We start from the raw sequence: 24,728 nt of genomic DNA, 5'->3' as shown, positions 1-24,728 counted from the left end.
GAACTGGGTTCCTGGAAAAACTATGAAATGTCCCAATAACGTTCCGCCCGTAACTGCCCTAGCGTAGCTAACATAGTTTGCTGCTTAGCCGCTTAGCCTGCACACGCTGGCCAGTAAGACTGTTACAAAATTCGCTCACTCAATGTCAACCAATCATGTAACTGCCAAGCTAGGAACCCCCTTAGCTCAACCCTATACCCTATAAAACCCTGTTAACTGAAGGGTTGGGCTCTGATGGAGGTGAGTCCAGGCTCCAGCTTCCAATCAACGGCTCTGACTCTCTTGGGCTTGCACTGGAATCGGCAACTTGGTGGTCTTTGGGGATCCTTATCTGGGCACAGGATCTCCTTTATGACAAAGGCCCAAAGACCCCGCAGAGCCCTGCAGGACACAGCTCCCCCAAAGAGAACAATTACCTCGAAGGACCAGGCTGTGCCTTGAACCAAGAGCTGTCATTGCATGGAGCCAGATGCACCCCCCTCCAGTGAAACCAGCCATACTCATTCCCTGGAACCCCCAAAACCAGCACCCAGAGATGACCAGCCAGGCCACGCCCGTCTACCCTGCCCCAAACCGACTTAACCCCGAAGCCCCTGTCTGTACCCAGATGATCTGAGGCGCTGTCTCCCCGCGGCCGGCCTTTCTGATGTCTCCTCAGAAACTTCCTGGTCACTTGAGGAAGAGTCTTCTTTTCCTCAGTTTCTCTTGTGCAAGATGGAGGTTGAGTGGCTATGAATCTCAGCAGCAGGCCGGCACCTCCGCCTCTCCTCTCTGGGGTCCCAGACTCCCCCCAGTGCATCCACATATCCCGGGCGTCTGATTGCTGCCTACCTGCTCGGGCTCCAGCTCCGGCTGCAGGACTGAGACTCGAGGCTCATCTACAAATTCTTTATTTACATTTTTACTTAGAAAAAAAAATATACAGATCTGGTGTGCCATGGATTCCTTGGGTTTGGGGTCCTCACGGAGAGGCGAGGGGCGAGCCCCCGCAAGGCCGCCGCTGTCCACCAAGGATTTCTGTTCACTTGGCCCTGGAGCTGGGGGTCCCTGAGCTCAGCCCCCAGCCCGGGGCGGGCGTGGGGGACAGACCGGGGCCAGGGGTGAGGTCTCGTGAAGGGCAGTGGCTGGGAGGGGAGGGACTGGGGGTGGGGAGCGCGAGGCCTCGGGAGGGCCTCGGGCCTGAAGGCTACCCTTGAGGGGCAGGCCGCGGCTTTGCGAGGCTCTGCCCTTGCCTGGTGACTTGACAAAGGGAGGCTAAACTACTGGCTGTTGGCCGTGAACCAACTGAGCACCGGGTCCTTGTTCTCCTTCACCCACTTGATGTTGGCTTTCGTCTTCTCCAAGGCCTGCTCCAGAGCCCGGGTGCCCGAACCGAAGCCCGTGTCCATGTTGTCCATCTTGAACTTCTCCAGCTGTCGGCCAGACAAAGAGTCTCAGCCCTGGGCTGGGGGAGGGGGGAGGAAGAGGAGAGGGAGGGGAGAGGAGGAGGGAAGGAAGAGAAAGGAGGGAGGAGGGAAGGGGGAAGAGGGAGGGGAAAGGAGATAGGAAAAGGGAAAGGGAGAACAGGGGGAGGGAGGGAAAGAGGAGGGAGAGGGAGGGGACAGGGAGGGGAGAGTCTCCCACTTCCCATGGGCACTTGCAGGCCTGGGATGGGGTCACGTCTCTCCCCAGGAGGACAGGGGGACAAGGCCCCAAGCACCCCAGATTGCAAGGCTACAGCCTCAGCAGAATTCGGCTGGAGCAGGTGCCCCGGCCTTCCTTATGCAACTTTTTATTAACTGAAGTCTAATCTCCCCGCAGCCAAGACAGGCGGAGGGGCGCACTCCAGAGGCCCCACGGAAGCTGCTAGAAGCCTCTGCGAACTGCAACCTGGTAGAAATGCCCACCACCCAATGACCCAGTTGCTGGCATAGATAATCGGCTTTTGAGGGGGGAGGGGGCTTTAGATAGAAAGCCTAGAGGTTCTAGCCAGGGCAAAGTAGGTCAGAAAATGGAAGAAAAGGCAACCCAGAAAGGAAGAAATCAAACTCTCTTGATTCAGATAGCAGAAAATCTGCCACTCTGGTGATTGATTGAGGATTCTGTTCATTACGGTAAGAATATTCTGGACTTAGTGGCAGTGGGCATACAGACAATATTGTAAACATATCAAAAAGCACTTAACATATTGAGTTTTGTGGTGCTTGAATTCTACCTCATCTGTCAGTCGTGGGACTTGAACTCTGGGCCTGGGCGCTGTCCCTGAGCCCTTCAGCTTGCAGCGAGTGCTCTAACACTTGAGCCACAGCGCCACTTCTGGTTTTCTGAGTATTTTGTTGGAGATGAGTCTCACGGCCTTTCCTGCCCGGGCTGGCTTTGAACCGTGATCCTCAGATCTCAGCCTCCTGAGTAGCTAGGATGACAGGCGTGAGCCACAGTGCCCGGTTCCTACCTGGATTTTTAAGAAACAGAACTGGACACGTAATCCAGCTGCTTGGTGAGGGAGGCGGGATGACCTGTGCCCAGGAAGTGGGGATGGGGCAGCCTGGGGGACAGCGGCGCCTCTCAGCCAGGCTCTGCTGCTTACCTGCTGGAGTTCGTACTCGGTGGAGAAGCGTCTGGTCACCGCCTGAATGAGGTTGGCGAAGGAGAAAGAGCCGCCGCCATAACTGCAGGGTGGGGGAAGGGGGTGAGTCCCGAGTGGGGGGGGGGGGGGGGGCGAGGCAGAGTGCCCATCCTCGTCCTGCACAGTCCCAGGCACGCGGGGCACTGGGCACCAGCCTGGCCTGGCTCCTCCCCCTCTCCTCCTCCAGCCTGCCCTGGCTCCTCCCCCTCCCCTCCTCCAGCCTGCCCTGGCTCCTCCCCCTCCCCTCCTCCAGCCTGGCCCTGGCTCCTCCCCCTCCCCTCCTCCAGCCTGGCCTGGCTCCTCCCCCTTCCCTCCTCCAGCCTGCCCTGGCTCCTCCCCCTCCCCTCCTCCAGCCTGCCCTGGCTCCTCCCCCTCCCCTCCTCCAGCCTGCCCTGGCTCCTCCCCCTCCCCTCCTCCAGCCTGGCCCTGGCTCCTCCCCCTCCCCTCCTCCAGCCTGCCCTGGCTCCTCCCCCTCCCCTCCTCCAGCCTGCCCTGGCTCCTCCCCCTCCCCTCCTCCAGCCTGGCCTGGCTCCTCCCCCTCCCCTCCTCCAGCCTGGCCTGGCTCCTCCCCCTCCCCTCCTCCAGCCTGCCCTGGCTCCTCCCCCTCCCCTCCTCCAGCCTGCCCTGGCTCCTCCCCCTCCCCTCCTCCAGCCTGCCCTGGCTCCCACCCCCACTTCCTGGCGGGCCAGCTGCCCCCTCCCCTCCTCCAACTCACTCCTCAAACAGCTTCTTCCAGTTGCTCTGGACGAAGTCCCAGACCAGAGTCTGCCCGACCACATTGCTGGCGATGCTGTTGATGGTGGAGGTAGCGTCCTGCTTCCGAATGTAGTCAGGGTTCAGGGTGTAGCTCAGGTACCTGTGGGGGGGCCGGCCTGGTGACCCTCCGGGGACACACGGTGGGCGGGCGCCCGCACCCCCCCGCACCCCACCCTCTGCACACCTAAGGGGGGGGGCCCTGGCCACACCAGGTGTGTGGCCGCACCAGGCAATGGGTGTGCGGAGCGGGGAGGACGTCGAGGGAGGGGCCTGCGGGGCGGGGCTCGGCTCCTCACCTGTTCAGGATCCACACCTGGTTGCTGCAGGCCAGGGCGGCGCGGAGCTTGTCGGCCTCGTTCACCAGGGTGGCGTTGCGGAACTGCTCCCAGGCGAAGTTCCACTCCACCTCCCCGCCCTGCGCGATGGCGTTGCAGTACACGGTGGAGCGCAGGTTGGGGTGGATGCTGGGGCGGGAGGGGGCCGGGTGAAGCAGCTGCTGGGGGGGGGGGGGAGGGGAGGGCCAGGCCCAGGGCAGCATGGGAGACACTCACGGGTTTTGGCTGGGGTTGTCCATCCACTGCTTGAAAAGCGAGGACACCAGGTCTTTGCACTCGGGGAGCCCGTTGGAGCAGGCCGTGCTGATGGCGTTGACCTCGTTGTACCTGCCCGGGGAGCCACGCGGTTGGCAAGTCCGGCCCAGACTCAGCCAGTGTCTTACTCTTCACACACAGCCTCAGACCTGTGCCCTGGGCGACCGGACCTTCTGGGTCTCTCCCTCTCTCCTCTCTCTCTCTCCTTCATGCTTTGGCCTGACTGAGCTTCCAGATCTTTGGAGGAGCCCAGGAGCCCCGCGGGGTCCTCACAGGGTCCACCCCAGCATGGCTGGAGGCTGTATGGCTGCCAGCTGGCCGGGGCGTGGTGTGCAGGCTTGTACAATGAAGTGGGTGGGGATGTGCGCACCGGCAGTCCCAGCATGTGGGAGGCTAGGGAACGTCGAATCCAAGGACAACCGGCCCTGCCTGGCCCAGAGCCCCTGCGCCTGCACTTTCTGCCTCCTGGGCCCCCCTGAGTCAGGAGCCAGGAGCCATGGGGAGACTTTGGGGCGCTCCCCCTCCCCCGCTGCATCTAACTCACTGCTCCATGAGGGTGGCCGGGCGCTGGGTCCAGTTGCCGGTGAGGTTTTTGAAGTAGTGGTAAAGCGGAGTGACCTGCTTCCTCAGGTAATTCTGGGGAAAGAACACGTGGGCAGCTTCAGCCTCCTGCCAGGCTGGCTCATGCCTGTGATCCCAACTGCTTAGGAGGTAGATCAGGAAGACTGAAGTTCAAGGGAACCGGCGGTACCCCCAATTCCCTTTCCCAATCTGACCCCCAGAAATGGGCCCACTGGTCTCATTACATATTTTCTGGAGAAAATACAAAGTGGTCAATTTTTCCCTTTGGAGCTAGGGTGCAACCCCGGGCCTTCGCACATGCTGAGCACATGCTCTACCACTGACCCCTTAGCTTTTAAGGATCCCCAGTGAAGAATTTCTTGCCTACCAGGTCACCCTACAATGTGAGAGAGTTTTAAAATATGGAACACTCCACAGGGCCGCATGACATCCTCGAGTTCGGCTGTGCTAACCTGAATTGAACTGTGGGGTTCTAGAATATTCTAGAAGAGCCAACAGCTTTTTTTTTTTTTTTTTCACTTTCAGGCCCCAACAGCCTTGTACTTGAAGGGAGACCAAGACAAACAGAAAACTTGGAGGAAGAGAAAGAAAACCCGAGAAGCCTGCAAAAACAACAAGGAGACATTGCGCAAGTCACCGGACTCGAGAGCACTCAGAAATGCAAAATAGGAGAGATTAAAACTGCTCTAGGGGAGAGCCGTGTGCAAAGCTGGGGGCTCCGGCCTGTGGGCGGAATAAAGACGTCGAGCTGGAAACAGACAAGAGAGCAACAGGGCCCGGGCCAGGAGCTACCGGTGCTTCTAGAAAGAGACAACCAGGAAGCAGAAAGGGAAGCGGGTTCAGAGAAGGCGCATGGAAATGTTCTCATCCCCAAAGGCACCCGTGTCTGGATTGAAGAGACCCAGACCGAGGCCCACTGACGTTCCCAGGAGAGTCTGGAAGCAGGAGAAACTGGTCACATTCTAGAAAGAAGAAAGGGCCTGGGCTTTGTAGGGAAGTCTGATGTCGGCAGAGGGATGGTTGTGGTTGTTGTTATTATTATTATTTGCCAATCCTGGGCATGAACTCGGGGCCTGGGCACTGTCCTGGAGCTTCTTTTGCTCGAGGCTAGCACTCTACCTGCCACTTGAGCCACAGTATCACTTCCAGCTTTGTCTGTATATGTGGTGCTGAGGAATCAAACCCAGGGCTTCATGCGTGCAGGGCAAGCAGTCTACGGCTAAGTCACATTCTTAGCCCCCAATCTAGAAACTTCTAAACGCAGCTTAGCTCTCAAAGTGACAGACATTTTAGATGTCTAACCAGGAAACTCATTCTCATGAACGCTTGAGCCTTAAAACTTGAGAGCAGGGCGTGGTGGCTCACGCCTGTCATCCTAGCAACTCAGGAGGCTGAGGCCTGAGGAGCGCAGTTCAAAGCCTGCCTGGGCAGGCAAGTCCACAAGATTCTTTTGTTTTATTGGGGGGGTCCGGTTGTGGGATCTGAACTCTGGGCCTGGGCGCTGTCCCTCAGCTCTTCAGCTGTAGGCTAGCGCTCTACCACTTGAGCCACAGCACACTTCCCACTTTTTCTTCCTATGTGGTGCTGAGGAATGAAACCCAGGGCCTCATGCATGCAAGGCAAGCACTCTACCACTGAGCCACCTTCCCAGCCCTCCACAAGATTCTTATTTCCAATGAGCTGTGCCTGCTGATGCTCCTCTTTCAACCGGCGCCTTGCTACACGTTCCCCTTTTGGCCTCGCTTGTGCTGCCTGCTCTTGGGTGCATCCCCCCGCCCCGTCCCTGGCGGCCGGGGCCGTCTGGGGCCAGCGTCCTACCTTCATGGGGCCGTAGACCTCGGAGCGGTCAAACATGAGCTTGAAGTAGTTGAGGCTGCTCAGCGCGGCCTCCCACGGCATGTACTCTCTCTCCTGGTACAGGAAGAGGGTGTTGTCCAGCGCCAGCGTGACGGGGACCCTGCGGGCACTGGGGACACACAGGAGAGCTAGAGCACCCCCAGTCCAGCCACAGGCCGAGGCCCCAGCCGGCCTTCAGGGCCGCCCCTCCGTCCCGGGTCCCCTGCCTGCCGCAAGAGGAAGAGGCCGGCTCTCCGGGAGGGCCGAGCGGAGGGTGCCTGGCTGCCACCCTAGAAGGACAAGTCCTCGCTCCTCACTTGGCGCCCTGCCGCCCCCCCCCCCCCGTTCCTCCCCTGCCCAGGTCTGTGGGTTGCGCGGCTCCCAGCACCACATTAGGTGCTGGACCCCTTCCATGCACACATGGTAGACAGGAGGCTGTCCTGGGCCAACCGTCAGGGGGCTCCACACACACACACACACACACACACACACACACACACAGCGAGGGGAGGGGCTCACCTGGCCAGATTGAAGGCATCGTTGATGATCTGCGCCCGATTGATGACAGGGATGGCCTAGAAGAGGCAGAGAGTGTGACCTGGTCGGGTAGCAGCCACGGCAGACGCGGCAGCCCGGCCACGGCAGGCCCGGCCACGGCAGCCCACCCACCGACAGCCCACCCACCGACAGGTCGGTCTGCAGCTGGGTCTGGATCTTCTTCCAGTTGCCCTCGTCGTAGTTGACCTGGTAGTAGCCGGTCACGTTCAGGTTCAGCAGGACCCACTCGTTGGCCGCACTGGTTTTGAACAGCTGGTTCTGGGCTGCAGGGCAAGATGGGCGCTGGGTGGGGTCCCGCGGGGGAGGGGGGCCCCGTCCCCTCCCTGTCCCCTCCCAGCCCCCCCCCCCCGGCCTGGCTGCCTGACCCCTGCCTCGGCCTCCCCTGCCTCTGCCAGCCAGCTCGCCTCCCCTCCTCCCCAGCCCCTGCCCTGCGCCCAGCCCGCATGCAGGAGGGCGGGGCGGGCTTCGGCCGCTGCCCTGCTCTACGCAGCTCACCTGGGCCCGGCGTGCTCAGCGGCCGGCTGAACAGGGCCGTGCCTGCGAGACGGCAGGCACTGGTTCAGGTTTTTATGTCAATTCTCTCCTCAGTCCTCACACAACCCCGCAGAGTAGATACTGCCCTTAGCTCTACCTTATAGATGAGGAAATGGAGACCAGAGGGGGATGTAACATGACCAACACTGCGCAGCCGGGCAGCGGCAAAGCGGACATTTGTTCAACCAGATGCAACCCTCGCTATGCCCCGCCGAGGCCTCCGGATCAGGGCGAAGGGCCAGGAGCGGCCGGGCGCCTTGCCCACCGGGGAAGGCCGGGATTACCTTTTTCTTCCTTCAGCCAGTAACTGTCCTGCTCGGCGCCGTTCCTGAGAGACGTGATCGGCACGATCCACAGGTAGCTGCGGACACGCGTGAGAGGCGGCTGCCGCGCCTGGCCCGGTTCCCAGCCAGCACCCAGCAGCCCAGGCTGCCGGCCCCGGAGGAAGTGACCGCCCCTCACTGACCGCAGTGGGCCGGAGGCCGCCCCAGTGCCCCCCCGCCCCGCCCGGGACACGGGCCGCAGCGACCCCATCTGCTCACCTGAAGTTTGAGGGCCGGGTGACGTTGGACTCAGGGTCCAGGAGGAAGTGCTGCTGGGAGATGTCCCCGGTCTCTGTGTTCACCGTGATCACCGGGAAGCCCATCTGCAGGATCCAGCGATCCATGATGGTGCCCACGCTGGCCGGGAGCTGGATTTCCTGCTGGCTGTTCACAGCCTGGGCACAGAACGAGGGGCAGCGTGGGTGTGGGGACAGCCATCCCCGCCCCTCCCCCAGGACCCCCTCTGTGGACTCCAGCCTCTGCCCCCGGGTGCCATCCAAGTTAAAGGTGACAGACGGGGCCCTTGTCCGGCAGTCTGCCCCTGTCTAATGGGGTCTGCCCCTGTCCAGCACCGTCTGCCCCTGTCTGACACGGCAGTACCACATACACAGAAAAAGCTGGAAGTGGCGCTGTGGCTCAAGTGGTACAGTGATCGCCTTGAGCAAAAGGAGCTCAGGGACAGTGTCCAGGCCCTGAGTTCAAGCCCCAGGACTGGCAAAATGTAATTAATTAAAATGAAAAAGCCAATGATGCAAAGCACAGGGGAATGCGCCATGAGAGCCCATGGGGAGGGGGAAGGGAGGGGGAGGGGTGTTGGGGGATCCTGGGGCGGGCGAGGACTTTGCCCCAGGTGGAGGAGGCTGGCAAGGGGAGGGGAGCCCCTGTGGGGAGGGCGTGGGCTCAGCCCGGATGGGCCTGTGGCACCCCACAAGGAGCAGGAATGTGGGCGGGGCAGGATGGAGGGTCAGAGTTTGTGTCTAGGGTGCCAGGATGTCCCGGGAGGGGCCGTGGGGCACAGGGCACTCCAAGTGCTGACGCGGTCTAACAGCTGGCCCCACAGTCCTGGGGGAGGGGGGACGGGCCCAGGACCACGACCCGAGGTGGACTGCAGGGGAGGGCCCTGCCCCAAAGCAGGGTCCGCCATGAGGCCTGCCAAGCCCGCCCCCCCCCCCCCCCCCCCCCGGGCTGAGTGCAAAGCCTGCGCAGGCAGACAGCCCTAGGGTCCCTCCCATCTCGTTTCCAGTGACCCAGCAGGAGCGCCACAGCCCCAGCCTTGAGCAAAAAGGGGCTGGGGGAGAGTGAGGGCCTGAGTTCAAGGCCCAGCAGCTGCCCGGGCGCGGGGCGCTGGCCTGGCTCACCTTCTGCAGGTGCTCCCACAGGTGCAGGTAGTCGGTGCTGTTGTACTTGAAGGCCTGGAGGTAGGACTGTGGAGAGTGGGGGGTGAGGGGGGGGGGGTCCCAGGCCTGGGGGAGGGGCTGGGCAGGCCGGCTGGGGGCGGGGTGCTCACCGCCAGGCCCTGTTTGAAGAGGTTTTCAGTGAGGAAGCTGGACAGCATCCTGAGGACCGAGGCGCCCTGCGGCAGGGGTGGGAGAGGGCTCAGCGGGCTGAGCAGCAGGGGTGTGGGGGGATCTCCTCCCTCTTGTGGGGGGCAGGGGCTTCACCTTGCTGTAGGTGATGGAGTCGAAGAGCTCGCTGATCTGGGCGGGCGTGTTGACCTCGTCGGCGGGGGAGGACAGCGGGTGGGAGGAGGCCAGGGCGTCCACGGCCATCACGCGGTACACATCATTCAGCACGATGAGATCCTTCTGCAGATGCCCCCCCCCGCCGCCGCCCGGGTCAGGGCACCGCCGGGGTCAGGGCACCGCCGGGGTCAGGGTGCCGCCGGGGTCAGGGCGCCGCCGGGGTCAGGGCGCCGCCGGGGTCAGGGCACCGGCCCAGGGCGGCCCCTCCCCCGCCCCCCCCGCTCCTCACCAGGTTCCAGGTGGGCTCAGCGTAGTCGGCGCCCAGGTACTCCACGTAAGAGGCAAAGCCCTCGTTCAGCCACAGGTCATTCCACCAGCCCACGGTGACCAGGTTGCCAAACCACTGCGGGGCAGCGGGAGCAGAGCGCCTCGCTACGCCGCCCCCCACCGCCCCCACGCCCCCACACCCCCACACCCCCTCCCACAGGACCCACCTGGTGCGCCAGCTCGTGCGCGATGACGGTGACCACGCGCTCCTTGTTCCCGATGGACGAGGACTGCGAGTCGAAGAGCAGCGCGTTCTCGCGGTACGTCACCAGCCCCCAGTTCTCCATGGCGCCCGCGTTGAAGTCGGGCAGGCCGATCTGGTCTGCAGAGGCCGGGCGTTGGCGGGCGCCCGCTCGGCCCGGACGGGAGGCCCCACGCGGGCAGGGCCCCCCTCCCCTTCCCTCCCTTCACCACTCCCCTGCTCCCCGGCCTCCGGCCTCTCGCTCACCAGACTTTTCCAGGGGGTACGAGGTGTTGTAGTGGTTGGCGAAGAAGTTGAGGATGGGGCCGGTCACATTCAGGGCGTAATCGCCGTGGCCCTTGGCTATGGCGCTTGGCCGAGCCCAGATCCGGATCTACAAGATGGGTGGAGGCGGTCGGGGAGGAGGATGCAGACCTGGAGGCCGGAGGCCCTCTGGGAACCCAAAGGTGGGCCGAGCGGCAGGGCGGCAGCTGGAGAGCGCCCCTCCCGTTTGCCGGGCTGCGGGGCTGCGGGTGGCTTCCGCTCCCCACATCCCCACATCCCTGCCTCCTACCAAGACGTTGTTGGGGGAGAGCGCCTGTATGTGGTGGAACTCGCTGACGATGTAGGCCAGCAGGTAGGTGGACATCTTGGGGGTGGTGTTGAACTCCGTGACGCTCCAGGCAGCGTCGTCCGGGTAGGAGTAGGTGGGAACTGGGCAGGTGGCAGACAGGCGGGTGAGCTGCCAGGCTCCCCAGCCCGGGGTGCCCCCGCCCGCCCCCCCCCCCGCCGTTCCCCCCCCTCCCGTCCCCTGGCCGCATGGCCCCGGGGCGCAGCCACTCACCTCTGGGCAGCATGTTAGACAGCGCCACGTAGTCCTTGGGGTGGATGAGGGTGATGTTGAACGTGGCCTTCATGGCGGGCTCGTCGAAGCAGGGGAAGGACTTGCGGGCGTCCGCGGCCTGCATCTGCGTGGTGGCCACGACTCTGTGCAGACCAGAGCGTCAGAAGACGCGGGGGGGGGGGGGCAGAGATCCAGGCCCGGGGCCCCAGCCTCCCCACCCCTGTATGGGCTGAGATCCGGGCCCAGCTCCCCTCTGAGCCTCTACCATCTTTCTAAAACCCCCTGCCACGGGCGCCTGCCGGCCACGACTCCCAGTCTGTCTCCCTGGCGGCTGGTGACGGCAGGTGTGGATGGAAGCACGGACCAGGCACCAGCTGGAGAGGTTCAAAGTCCCCCACCTCCCGGCTGCGGCTCAGCCTCCAGCCTCCAGCCTCCAGCCTTCAAAGTCCCCCACCTCCCGGCTGCAGCTCAGCCTCCAGCCTCCAGCCTTCAAAGTCCCCCACCTCCCGGCTGCGGCTCAGCCTCCAGCCTCCAGCCTTCATCCCCATAAACTCCTTTTCCTTTTTTTGGCCGGTCCCGGGGCTTGAACTCAGGGCCCGGGCTCCGTCCCCCGAGCCGCTGTTGCTCAGGCCCCTCCACTCACTTCTTGACGTCCCCTTCCATGTACTCGCTGCGGTAGAAGCCAGCCAGGTCGTCGGCCAGCTCCCCCTGGAACACGCTGTCCATCTCGTACTGCAGGCCGGCCCTCAGCGGCTCCCTCAGGTGCACCACCAGGTACTCGGTGCGCTCCACCAGCTCGGTGCGCTCGATGGCGGGGTTGGGAGAGCCATCCACGGCCCGCACCAGCACCCGGTGGCCCTGCTGCAGGGTGTAGTTGAGCTTCTTGCTGTGGATCAGGATGAGGTTGGTGGCTTCCAGGCAGGTGAAGCGCACGGTGCTCGAGCCCACGAAGACGTACAGGCCCTGGCTGTTGGGGGTGAGGTAGGGCCTCAGGGTCACCTGGTAGGAGTCGGGTACCAGGGAGGCGGGCAGGCGGTACCGGTTCCAGGGCTTGCTCAGGTCCGGGGTGGTGGCCCCGGGCTCGGTGGGGGGGGTGGGGGGGGCCGTGGGCCCCGGGGCGCCCTGCGCATTGTTCCTGTTCTTCTCCTGCGCGTACACCACCGACAGCGCCACGATGGTGCACAGCGCGGCCACGCCCAGCAGCAGGCCCAGGAGGCCCAGGGACTTGGAAATGTAGAAGCCCTTGGCCATGGCGGGGCTGGGCGGGAGACCAGATTGGGGCAGCCGCGGCCCCGGCTTATATGCGGGAGGAGGAGGAGGGGCGCCGCCGCTCCCGTTACCCTGGGCAAAAATTAACCAGGGCTGGCACAGGCGAAGGTCACGGTCCAGCCCCGCCAGGCAGGGGCCGCTCTGCCCAGCTCCGGCTCCCAAGTGGTGTGCCTGGTGGAAGCAAATAGCGCCCGGTTACAGGAAAGCAGGAGGCGGGAGGAATGGGGAGGGGGCTATAGGCTGAGGGCTGGGGGAGAGAGGGAGCAAGCAGCCAGGCAGCATGGATCAATCCACCTGGGAACAGAGATGGTGCCAGTGGTAGCAGCAGAACTGAGGCTAGACTCGGGGAAGGACTTCCCAGGAGTGAGAGGTGGGACACGCTCGCTCGGCGCAGGGTGGAGGCCAGGTCCGGCTGGGGGTCAGAATTGTGCTTGATTGCTGGTTCTCATGGGAATCCTGGAAAGGGGGCCAGGGGCTCCTCAGGAACAAGACACACAGCCCCCCAGATCCCAGCTCCCTCCCGGTCTTTTGGACAGTTCCTCCGTCCCGTTCCTCCCTCCGGCCAAACGCCGCGGCCTCCCCTCAGCCCGCTGTTTGAGTGGAGAAGGGGTCCACTTCAGCCAGGCCCCTGCCCCCCCCTTCGCCTTGCTGTCTTGCTTTAATTAGGGTTTTGTTTTGCTAAACCACTGCACAAAGGACGGGGGTGGGGGAAGAGGAGCGTGGGGGCGAGCACGGGTCTTTTGGGGAGCCCTGGAATGTCCACTTTCCAGACCAAGTGAGCTAAGTCCCCCGAACCCGACCCCACCTACTGGCCAAGGAGCACCCTGGGAAGCCAGGGTCCGGACCCCCCAGCTGGCACAGCCAAGAGATAGAGGAATGGCTCCAGTCCCCTCCACGCCGGGCCGAGGCCCTCCACCGCTGCAGCACAAGGACCCACAAGTCTGCGTGGCCTAATCTGTCTCCAAACAAAGAGCGAGGCCTGCCCGGCCCACCGCCGGCTCTTCCTGTTTGCTTTGGACGCAGACCACGGCCCAGCCGGCCGGACTCTGAGAAGGACCTGCGCTTCGTGCTGCCCCACGCTCCCTCTGGGGACACCAGGACGGACCGCCCGGCTCTCCACCCCAGTCGGGTGCTGGCTGCCCCATCGGCTGGCGAGGGGGTGAGACCACCCCCCCCCACCCGATCCCAGACCCCCGCTGCTCTGGGACCCAACTGAGCTCTGGCTTCAGCCGCAAGGCCATCTGTGAGCTCGACCCTCTGGCCTTTCCTCTTCCCGCATTCCACTGTGGTCCCGAGCTGCCAGCATTTCCCCAAGGCCTCCTGTTTCCTCTACCACAAATGCCTTTCCTTCCCCCAGCCCCTCCCCAACTCCTACTCGTGCTTCAAAACCCAGCTCGCATGCTACTGCCTTGTGCGTGGCAGCTCTCTCCCGGCTCTGCTTCCCAGATCGCTGTTCACAGCTGAACCACGCTCAGCCCTTCCCCAAAGGCCATCTTTGTGTTGGCCTTACTTCACAGCAGGGCAGTACCTAGCACACAGCACATACCACATAGCACCTAGCACACAGTACCTAGAACAAGCACCTAGCACACAGTATCTAAAATAAGCACCTACCACAGAGCACCAAGCACACAGTAGTGGCAACCTACGCTCATGGAGCAGCAGCAGCGTGGGCACACGGTGAAAGGAGCTAGCACTGTGCCCAGTGTGTCAGTCCCGGGACAGCCTTCCAGCGGGACCCGCCCGGGCTCCCAGAGCGCACACACAGCACCTTCACACACACACACACACACACACAGCACCTTCACACACACAGCACCTTCACACACACACACACAGCACCTTCACACACACAGCACCTTCACACACACACACACACACACAGCACCTTCACACACACAGCACCTTCACACACACACACACACACACACACAGCACCTTCACACACACAGCACCTTCACACACACACACACACACAGCACCTTCACACACACACACACACACAGCACCTTCACACACACACACACACACAGCACCTCCACACACACACCACCTTCACACACACACCACCTTCACACACACACCACCTTCACACACACACACACACACACACACAGCACCTTCACACACACAGCACCTTCACACACACACACACACACACACAGCACCTTCACACACACACACACACACAGCACCTCCACACACACACCACCTTCACACACACACCACCTTCACACACACACACACACACACACACACAGCACCTTCACACACACAGCACCTTCACACACACACACACACACAGCACCTTCACACACACAGCACCTTCACACACACACACACACACACAGCACCTTCACACACACACACACACAGCACCTCCACACACACACCACCTTCACACACACACCACCTTCACACACACACACACAGCACCTTCACACACACACACACAGCACCTTCACACACACACACACACAGCACCTTCACACACACAGCACCTTCACACACACACACACACACACAGCACCTCCACACACACACACACACACCACCTTCACACACACAGCACCTTCTCACACACACACACACACACACAGCGCACACACACACAGCACACACACAGCACCTGCACACACATACCACCTACACACACACACCACCTTCACACACACACAGCACACGCACACACCACCTCACACACACAGCACCTTCACACACATACACACAGCACACACACACCACCTTCACACACACACACAGCACACACACACCACCTTCACACACACCACCTTCACACACGTTACCCAACCACTGCTCTACTTCTCCACCCCACTGAGCCAGAAGCCTCTGGGGTGGGTGTGTTCAGTTCTCCTTTTCCTGATACCTTTTCCTGATGGGGAGGTTCACCTGGGAGCCCCCCCAATCTGGGGCCAGGGAGCGAGCAGCTGGCTCTCCCCTGTTTCCGGGGATGGGAGCAGAGATCCCCCCCCCACACACACACACACACATGCACCTCAGGTTAAGCTGCTGGTATTTCCCTTCAGAAAGCAAGCAATTCAGGGGCTGGGAAGGTGGCTCAGTGGTAGAGCACTTGCCTTGCATGCCTGAGGCCCTGGGTTCGATTCCTCAGCACCACATAAGCAAAAAGAAAAAAAGCTGGGAAGTGGCGCTGTGGCTCAAGTGGTGGAGCACTAGCCTTGAGCTGAAGAGCTGAGGGACAGCGCCCAGGCCCAGAGTTCAGGCCCCACGACCAACAAAAAGAAAAAAAAAAAAGAAAGCAAGCAATTCTAAACTGAGACTAGGAAACAGCACAGCAAGGAGCCGGTATGGAGCCAGGCGCCGGTGCTCACACCTGTCATCCCAGCGACTCAGGAGGCTGAGATCTGAGGATCAGGGTTCAAAGCCAGCCCAGGCAGTAAAATCCCTGTGAGATTCTAATATCCAACTAATCACTCAAAAACCGCAAGTGGGGCTGTGGCTCAATGTGGTAGAGCACTGGCCCTGGAGAGAGCTGTGGGACAGTGCCCAGGCTCTGACCTGACGCCCCGTGACTGGAAAATAGGAGCTGGTAAGGGTGTGCAGGCGCGGGCCTGGCCTCCGTGAGGCGCCGGCGATCCAGGGCCGGGCAGTGTCGGGGCAGGCGGGCGGCTGGACCAGCTGAGTCCTCCTCGGCAGCAGCTGCGGCGGCCCAGCCCGGCCCGGCCCCCAGGGCGCTTCCTCTGCGCTCCCGTGAGAACCACACAGGCCCACGGGAAGCTGGCCTTGGCAATGGCGGGCTGGGGGGGTGGGAAGGACTAGGAGCGATCCTGCTTCACACAGCCTCTCTCCCTAAGGAACAGGCATCCCCGGCCGGAACAGAGAGGCCGAGCGACCAGCAGGGGCCACACGGGTCCACCCCAGGTTCTACAACTCCCTGAGGGGCCTGGCCCCGCTTGCAGGGGCCCCCTCTCCCCTCAGACGCAGCCAGGAGCTGGGGGGAATTGGGGAGGTGTCTGACACCTGTTGGTGGGGACCGCCAGGAGCTGCCACAGGGGGGAGCCGGGCCAGGCCACTTCATGCCCCCAGCCCCCAGGGGCTCAGATTTCCACCCAGCCCTGCGGTTCTAGCACCCGGGCCTCCTGCTGGGTCCCCTGCACCCCACAGGGACCTGGGTCCCCGGGCGGTGGGCGAGGGGCGCTGCCCAGTGATCCCCCAGCCCCCAGCTCCTGCTGCCCCCACCACCAAAGGCACCATCAGGGCCCCATGAGGCCCACCGCCTGTCCCCAGACACCCTGGAGCACGGCCTGGGGCCCCAGAACCGGCCACCACCAGAGGGGACCCTGGAGCCCCCAGGCCAGCTGGCCACCCCCAGAGGAGACCCCGGAGCCCCAGGCCGGCCACCTCCAGAGGGGACCCCGGAGCCCCAGGCCGGCCACCCCCAGAGGGGACCCCGGAGCCCCAGGCCGGCCACCTCCAGAGGAGACCCCGGAGGAGCCCCCAGGCTGGCCGGCCACCCCCAGAGGAGACCCCGGAGCCCCAGGCCGGCCGCCCCCAGAGGAGACCCCGGAGCCCCAAACAACCCCAGGACGACGCCCACCTGGCTGTGGGAATGGGGCTGCGGGGTCCTGGGCTGCGGGGCCGGGGATGTGGGGACCCCGCTCCTCTGGGCTCAGCCCCCCCCCCCCGCCCTGCGGAGACCCCGGAGCCGCCGCGCCCGTCCCCGGCCTCAGTTTACCCATGCGGGAAGGGGCGTCGGCGGCAGATGGTGGCTCCCGCACGCGGCGCGGGCCGGGACCCCGCGCCCCGCACCCCGCACCACGCTCCCAACGGCCGGGGGCCGCGCGCCGCCGCCCCGCCCCGCCGACCCCGCCGACCCCCGGCCCCGCCGACCCCGCCGACCCCGCCCCGCCGACCCCGCCCCGCCGACCCCCGGCCCCGCCGGCCCCCGGCCCCGCCGACCCCGCCGACCCCCGGCCCCGCCGACCCCGCCGACCCCCGGCCCCGCCGACCCCCGGCCCCGCCGACCCCGCCGACCCCGCCGACCCCGCCGACCCCGCCGACCCCCGGCCCCGCCGGCCCCCGGCCCCGCCGACCCCGCCGACCCCGCCGACCCCGCCGACCCCCGGCCCCGCCGACCCCGCCGACCCCGCCGACCCCGCCGACCCCGCCGACCCCCGGCCCCGCCGGCCCCCGGCCCCGCCGACCCCGCCGACCCCGCCGACCCCGCCGACCCCCGGCCCCGCCGACCCCGCCGACCCCGCCGACCCCGCCGACCCCGCCGACCCCCGGCCCCGCCGGCCCCGCCGACCCCGCCGACCCCGCCGACCCCCGGCCCCGCCGACCCCCGGCCCCGCCGACCCCCGGCCCCGCCGACCCCCGGCCCCGCCGACCCCGCCGACCCCGCCGACCCCGCCGACCCCCGGCCCCGCCGACCCCCGGCCCCGCCGACCCCCGGCCCCGCCGACCCCCGGCCCCGCCGACCCCGCCCCGCCGACCCCCGGCCCCGCCGACCCCGCCGACCCCCGGCCCCGCCGGCCCCGCCGACCCCCGGCCCCGCCGACCCCGCCGACCCCCGGCCCCGCCGACCCCACCCCGCCGACCCCGCCGACCCCGCCGACCCCCGGCCCCGCCGGCCCCCGGCCCCGCCGACCCCGCCGACCCCGCCGACCCCCGGCCCCGCCGACCCCGCCGACCCCCGGCCCCGCCGACCCCCGGCCCCGCCGACCCCGCCGACCCCGCCCCGCCGACCCCCGGCCCCGCCCCGCCGACCCCCGGCCCCGCCGACCCCGCCGACCCCCGGCCCCGCCGACCCCGCAGTCTCCCCGCCGACCCCCGGCCCCGCCGACCCCCGGCCCCGCCGACCCCGCCGACCCCGCCCCGCCGACCCCCGGCCCCGCCCCGCCGACCCCCGGCCCCGCCGACCCCGCCGACCCCCGGCCCCGCCGACCCCGCAGTCTCCCCGCCGACCCCCGGCCCCGCCGACCCCGCAGTCTCACCGCCGACCCCCGGCCCCGCCGACCCCGCCGACCCCCGGCCCCGCCGACCCCGCAGTCTCCCCGCCGACCCCCGGCCCCGCCGACCCCGCAGTCTCACCGCCGACCCCGCAGTCTCACCGCCGACCCCGCAGTCTCCCCGCCGACCCCGCAGTCTCACCGCTGGTCCCGCCGCCCCCGCCGCCGCCGTCCCGCCGTCCGGGCCTCGGCCGCCCCGCCCGGCCCCGCCCCGCCGTCCGGGGGAAGCCCGCCCCGCCCGCCCGCACATCTGGGCGGCATCTGCGGGGTCCCCGCCGCCCCTCCGTTACTTTTGGTGGCGCTGAGCTCGAACTCGGGACACAGTCACCGGCTGCCCCGGACCCCGAGCCCCGCCCGGCCCGGGAGAGACGGAGGTCAGAGCGAGAGAGAGAGCCGAGGTCAGAGAGAGAGAGAGAGAGCCGAGGTCAGAGAGAGAGAGAGAGAGAGAGAGAGAGAGAGAGAGCCGAGGTCAGAGCGAGAGAGCCGAGGTCAGAGAGAGAGAGCCGAGGTCAGAGAGAGAGAGCCGAGGTCAGAGAGAGAGAGCCGAGGTCAGAGAGAGAGAGAGCCGAGGTCAGAGAGAGAGAGAGAGAGAGAGAGAGCCGAGGTCAGAGCGAGAGAGAGCCGAGGTCAGAGAGAGAGAGAGAGCCGAGGTCAGAGAGAGAGAGAGCCGAGGTCAGAGAGAGAGAGAGCCGAGGTCAGAGAGAGAGAGAGCCGAGGTCAGAGAGAGAGAGAGAGCCGAGGTCAGAGAGAGAGAGAGCCGAGGTCAGAGAGAGAGAGAGAGAGAGCCGAGGTCAGAGAGAGAGAGAGCCGAGGTCAGAGCGAGAGAGAGAGCCGAGGTCAGAGAGAGAGAGAGCCGAGGTCAGAGAGAGAGAGAGAGAGCCGAGGTCAGAGCGAGAGAGAGAGAGAGAGCCGAGGTCAGAGCGAGAGAGAGAGAGAGAGCCGAGGTCAGAGAGAGAGAGAGAGAGAGAGAGCCGAGGTCAGAGAGAGAGAGAGCCGAGGTCAGAGAGAGAGAGCTGAGGTCAGAGAGAGAGAGAGCCGAGGTCAGAGAGAGAGAGCCGAGGTCAGAGAGAGAGAGAGAGCCGAGGTCAGAGAGAGAGAGAGCCGAGGTCAGAGAGAGAGAGAGAGAGCTGAGGTCAGAGAGAGAGAGAGCCGAGGTCAGAGAGAGAGAGAGAGCCGAGGTCAGAGAGAGAGAGAGCCGAGGTCAGAGAGAGAGAGAGAGAGCCGAGGTCAGAGAGAGAGAGAGCCGAGGTCAGAGAGAGAGAGAGAGCCGAGGTCAGAGAGAGAGAGAGAGCCGAGGTCAGAGAGAGAGAGAGAGAGAGCCGAGGTCAGAGAGAGCCGAGGTCAGAGAGAGCCGAGGTCAGAGAGAGAGAGCCGAGGTCAGAGAGAGAGAGAGAGCCGAGGTCAGAGAGAGAGAGAGCCGAGGTCAGAGAGAGAGAGAGAGAGCCGAGGTCAGAGAGAGAGAGAGAGAGCCGAGGTCAGAGAGAGAGAGCCGAGGTCAGAGAGAGAGAGAGAGAGCCGAGGTCAGAGCGAGAGAGAGCCGAGGTCAGAGAGAGAGAGAGAGAGCCGAGGTCAGAGCGAGAGAGCCGAGGTCAGAGAGAGAGAGAGAGAGAGAGAGCCGAGGTCAGAGAGAGAGAGAGCCGAGGTCAGAGAGAGAGAGCTGAGGTCAGAGAGAGAGAGAGAGAGAGAGAGCCGAGGTCAGAGAGAGAGAGCTGAGGTCAGAGAGAGAGAGAGAGAGAGAGAGCCGAGGTCAGAGAGAGAGAGAGAGAGCCGAGGTCAGAGAGAGAGAGAGCCGAGGTCAGAGAGAGAGAGCCGAGGTCAGAGAGAGAGAGAGAGAGCCGAGGTCAGAGCAGAGCTGGAGGTCAGAGAGAGAGAGACAGAAAGAGAGAGCCGAGGTCAGAGAGCGCCAGAGGCCACCCAGCCTAGCTACCCAGGAGGCCGAGATCCGAGGCTCCCGCTTGGAGCAGCCCAGGCAGGAAGGCCTGAGACTCAGCACCACTTACCCAGCAAAAAGCCAGACGTGGAGCTGTGGTTCAAGTGGTATCGTGACAACCTTGAGTGGAAGAAGAGTGAGCATGATGAGGCCCTGAGTTCAAGTCCCTGTATCAGTATACATGTGCACACACACACACACACACACCAATGGTGAGAGGAAAAGCAAAGGCTTGGAAGGCCGAGTCCAGGAAGAAAGAGTTGGAAGGGCGGGGCTGGCAGCCCCAGATACTCAGGAGGCTGAGATCTGAGGATGGTGGTTCAAAGCCCCGGCAGGAAAGTCTATGAGACTCTTATCTCCCAAAGCTGGAAGTGGAGCTGTGGCTCAAGTGGTAGAGCGCTAGCCTGGAGCCAAAGCAGCTCAGAGACATCACCCAGGCCCTGAGTCCAAGCCCCAGGACTGGAGAAAAAAAAAAGAATTCAAAGGGCTCACCTAGTAAGCAGGAGGCTATGAGTGCATACCCCAGGACCACAAATCATCACTTAAAATCCGGGTGGGCCTAGGAAGCTGCCAAAGGTGTGGCACAAGCTAAGAACGGCAGAAGCTCCGGCCCCTGCAGAGCCCAGCAAGGCCGAGCAAGGCGCCTCCCCCCCCCCCCCCCCCCCCCCGTTGGTTCACAACAGACACAGTCCAGGAAGAACGAATGTGGCAATGCTTCTCCCACAGAACCACACTCCCCGGTGACTTCCAGAAGCTTGTTCCGCAAAGCACTCGTGCATGAGTGACCCGGGACTCAGACACGGAAGGCTTTGGCGCACTAGTGCTTATGGCTGGGAATAACTCACACATCCACTCGGAAGAGAAATCATCTAGTATTTGCTCATTTGGTAAGGGAATGTTAGGGATTAAAAAAATAACAACACTCTTTATGGAACCATCTCTAGGAGAGGCCATTCGGTAATAAAAGCAGGCTACAAGAGCCATGTTCAGGTACTTAATCTTGGTGGGGGTTTGTTTTTTGCTGTTGCCAGTTGTGGGGCTTGAATTCAGGGCCTCCGCACTGTCCCCGAGCTTTGTTTTTTGTTCGAGGCTAACGCTGTATCACCTTGAGCCCCAGCTTCACTTCCAGTTTGGGGGTGGTTCATTGGAGAAGAGTCTCACAGACTTTCCTGCCCAGACTGGCTTTGAACTTGGAGCCTCGGATCTCAGCCTCCTGAGCAACCAGGATTACAGGCATGAGCCCCCAGCGCCTCGCCTCACTTTGTATTCTTAAAAGGCTCATGTAGCCTGTGCTGGGGGCTCACGCCTGTCTGCGGCCGGCTTGCTCCCATGGACCCAACACACAGCACACCTGTAGGTCAGCCACGCAGGTGTCCCATGCTGGGCACCCATGTGCGGACTGCGTCCTGTCTCCTGTCAAGCACGCTAGCCTCCCAGAAGGCCCAGGTCTACCTCCTCTGTCTAGCTCAGCATTGCACTTCCAATTCCTGCCTGGGGGGTCGGGGACCCCCGTCTATGTGTCTGTCAGCCCCCGATGAACATAGGGTCTGTCTGCATCTTCCGTCCATCGTTCTGGAACTCCTCACTCTGGGGGTTGTGGATTCTCAGTTTTTCCTTAACACTAGCCCTAGACCAACAGCAGCAGCAGCACATGCAGAAGCCGGGGCTGTGGATAATGGAAGATGAGACCTGGCCGTCTCTGGCAGCATGTTAGTGCTTTGAAGGCTGGGATAGGTGTTTTTGGCTGTTTAGGGGCGCTGAGCCCCTGTGAACTTTGAGAAGAGGATCAGATTTGTTTTTGGAAGAACCCCTGGGGACAAGCAGAGCAAGGGCTCAGCAGGAAGGTAGCAACCTGGGGGCTTTTGGAGGTCTGGAGTGCTTAGCAGACAGGCCTGGGGCTGGGGGGGGGGCGGGAGGATTGGGGGGGACCAGCTCAGCACTTATGAGATCTGTTTTTTTGTTTGTTTTTTCTTTGCAAAAATAATTTCCCATTGCTACAGCTTTCAAGAATTCAGCTTGGATTTTATTATAAAATTGATTAAAAACACATTTTTTGGGGGGGAGGGAACAAAAAAGGAGGGGTGAAAATCACCACAAGGAGCTGCTTTTACAGGAAACTTTCTTGGAGTCAGGAAGTGGGAAGGGGACTGTGTGAGGGACCGTGTGGGCTGGACCTGGCGGGCTGGGGGCAGCGGGGCGCTCTGGGGCTCTCTGGGCACCCTGTCCCCACGGCGGACAGCTGCGGTCACCTCCAGAGTCTGACAGGGCACTGGGGCCGGGCCGTTCAGGACCCTGGCCCAGCCCCCTGGCGCTGCTTTGAGAGTTCAGCCAGGAAATTGGCCCAGTGCTCAGCCACAAAGCCACATCTCTGCCTCGGCCGGGCGTGGCGTACAATCCCCTCAGCCCCAGTGGAGGGCAGGTCTACGGGGTCCCCGGAAGACATTGGTGTGGAGATGGTGGGAAGTATCAGCACCTTCACGAGGATGCCAGGGCCTGGGGGGGGGGGGGGAGCTCGGGCCTGGGGCGTCAGGTGACTGGCTGAAGTCACAGGGCGGGCGGCCTGACCTCACACCCGTCCTGGCCCAGGTCCCCGGCTGTCCTCGGCAGTGATCTGCAATCTGTGGGATGATCTCAGCCCCTCCTGGCCACAGCTGGGTGTGTGTGTGGGGACAATGGAGGGACGCCAGCCCTGGCCACCACCTCACACCCACGTGTCTCCGCTTGAAACCATGGGTCATCTTTGAGCTCAGAGCTGGGCTCGTGCTGGGCGGTGAAGCTGCCCTGCTAGTTCCTTGTTGGTCCTGAGACTGTGACCCATCTCCCCAGGGTGTCAGCGAGCGAGTTCCCAGACGGGAGGCATGCAGGACTGGCTGGCTCCAGGGGTCACTGGGGGACTAGGAGGGTCAGGAGGTTGTTGGGAGAGAATTCATAGCTACAAGGTAAAGGAGTTGAGAATTGGGGTCCTACAACCCTTCCTCCCCTTCTCAGGTGAGGAACTGCCCTCCCCCCCAGCCACCCATGCCTCCAGGGACACTGAGGACACCATGTTCCCCTTTTCTGGGCAGGGCCAGGCTGACCTGACCCGGCCTGTCCCGAAACCACCCTGAAGGCCAGGCCTGTCCCGAAACCACCTGGAGGCCCATTAGTCACTTTCTAGTCCTGCGGCCTGATACCTGAGCTAATCAGCTCCGGGAGGAAGTGTTGGTCTTGGCTCAAGGCTCTCTGGGGTTTCTGTTCCCAGCGCCACAGAGGGCGTGGAGCCCGGCCTCACCTGGGCCTCATCCGTACCCTCTCTTCCTCTTCTTGCTTCCCCTTTTAGTCTCATGGGATGGTGTCCCCATTGTCTTCCCCCCCATATTCAGGGAGAGTACTCTCTTTGTTCACACACACACACACCTAGCAACAGGCTTTACCCACCGCCCCGGCTTCTCAGTTCAATCCAGTTGCCAGGAAAGCTTGAGCCACGCGGTCCACAGGTGTTCACACCTGTGATTCCAGCCACTCCAGCCACGCTGAGACTCAGTCACCACCAGAAGCCAGCCAGGGCAAGAAAGTCCTCATGACTCCAGGCGCTAAATAACCAGCAAAGAAGCAGGACTGGAGGCATGGCTCAAGTGCTAAGAGCAGTGTGAGTTCAAGCCCCCATGCCAGCGTGAGTTCTACCACGCAGGCCACGCTTTTCCCCAGAAAGCCTCAGATGGGGCCCCCCTCCACCTTCTGAATGCTTCCCCTTCTGGCTTTTTTTTTTTTTTTGTAGTTAACTGAAGTCTCATGGACTTTCCTCCCAGCCTGGCTTCAACCCATGATCCTCAGATCTCAGCCTCCCGAGTAGCTCAAGGGGACAGGCGTGCACTGGGGCTCCCCTCAGGGCAGGGGACCGGTGCGGGAAGGCAGGCTGTAATGGCCAGCTGGGGAGGCCCACGGTGACTGAGGAGGGGAAGGGCAAGGAGGGAGAGGGACAGAGGTTCTTAGTTCTCCTGCATGGAAGCCCTGTCCCCAAGCCTCTGCAGGTCTAGAAGTTTCTCCCCCGGCCGCAGTCCTGTGCGTCCTCCCTGGCCATGCCCTGGGCCGTCTTGGGGGTGGGCACATACTCCCTCTCTGTAGTGGCCTTGCTCCCTTCTGTCCTCCCCCACCCTCTGCGGGCCACACCCGGCCCTCCCTCCCTCCCTCCCTCCCTCGATGCAGAGCACCGGCCTGGACCGTGCGGCCAGTGCCCGCCAGGGGCTGGGCTTAGGCAGCAGAGTGGACAGCATGCGCTGGTCAGGACGTGGAGCCGAGGGGTCAGTGCTGAGGCCGGGCCCCAAGGTCAGGTGCATGGAGCGCCACGTTGAGGAAAGCCCCCGTTTTGATAACGACGTGGGAACTTGCTTCTTTAGCCTTTGACTTGGACCCCGGCTGCCGTAGCCAGGGCTGGGGCGGCTGGGGGGGGGGGGGGGCTTTAGCTGAAGTCTCTGGTTTTCTTACAGTTAGAACTAACGGAACGAGTTTCCTTTTTGAAGCGAAAAAGGGAAGCAGGAAAGGCCTGGCCGCTGCGGGGCCGTTTCCCCGCCTGTCTCTTCTGCGGGCGGTGGTGCAATTCTGCTGAGGGTGAGGGTGAACCGGGGCTGGCCATCCACCGGCCTCGGGGTGCAGGGCGCGCCCGGCCCCCTCAGAAAGCAGGCTGCCTTCTGTGCAGCTTGTGGGGTGCTCAGGGCTTGGAAACGAGAGGACCTGTGGGG

At 63.6% G+C, this 24,728-nt stretch overlaps 1 protein-coding gene across 1 annotated transcript; it reads right to left on the bottom strand.

Annotated features, from left to right (window-relative positions):
* Positions 1 to 874: 874 nt before the first annotated feature.
* On the bottom strand, positions 875 to 12,124 carry LOC122099993 (alanyl aminopeptidase, membrane). The gene is made up of 20 exons (XM_042670431.1): positions 11,462 to 12,124; positions 10,819 to 10,961; positions 10,549 to 10,688; positions 10,242 to 10,368; positions 9,961 to 10,115; positions 9,756 to 9,869; positions 9,446 to 9,589; positions 9,292 to 9,357; positions 9,143 to 9,208; positions 8,004 to 8,179; positions 7,746 to 7,822; positions 7,054 to 7,190; positions 6,889 to 6,944; positions 6,352 to 6,499; positions 4,496 to 4,587; positions 3,913 to 4,023; positions 3,658 to 3,825; positions 3,321 to 3,461; positions 2,567 to 2,648; positions 875 to 1,412 (listed from the first exon to the last, which is right to left on the bottom strand). Exons 1-20 carry the CDS (start codon positions 12,067 to 12,069, stop codon positions 1,260 to 1,262), a joined length of 2,904 nt encoding a protein of 967 aa, XP_042526365.1. The 5' UTR covers positions 12,070 to 12,124; the 3' UTR covers positions 875 to 1,259.
* Positions 12,125 to 24,728: the final 12,604 nt, after the last annotated feature.

Source organism: Dipodomys spectabilis, unplaced genomic scaffold (assembly GCF_019054845.1).
Source record: "Dipodomys spectabilis isolate Male_0828 unplaced genomic scaffold, ASM1905484v1 ptg000552l, whole genome shotgun sequence".
Lineage (NCBI taxonomy): Eukaryota > Metazoa > Chordata > Mammalia > Rodentia > Heteromyidae > Dipodomys > Dipodomys spectabilis.
The sequence above is the reverse complement of the archived record's forward strand: the minus strand, read 5'-3'. Positions and strand labels throughout refer to the sequence as shown.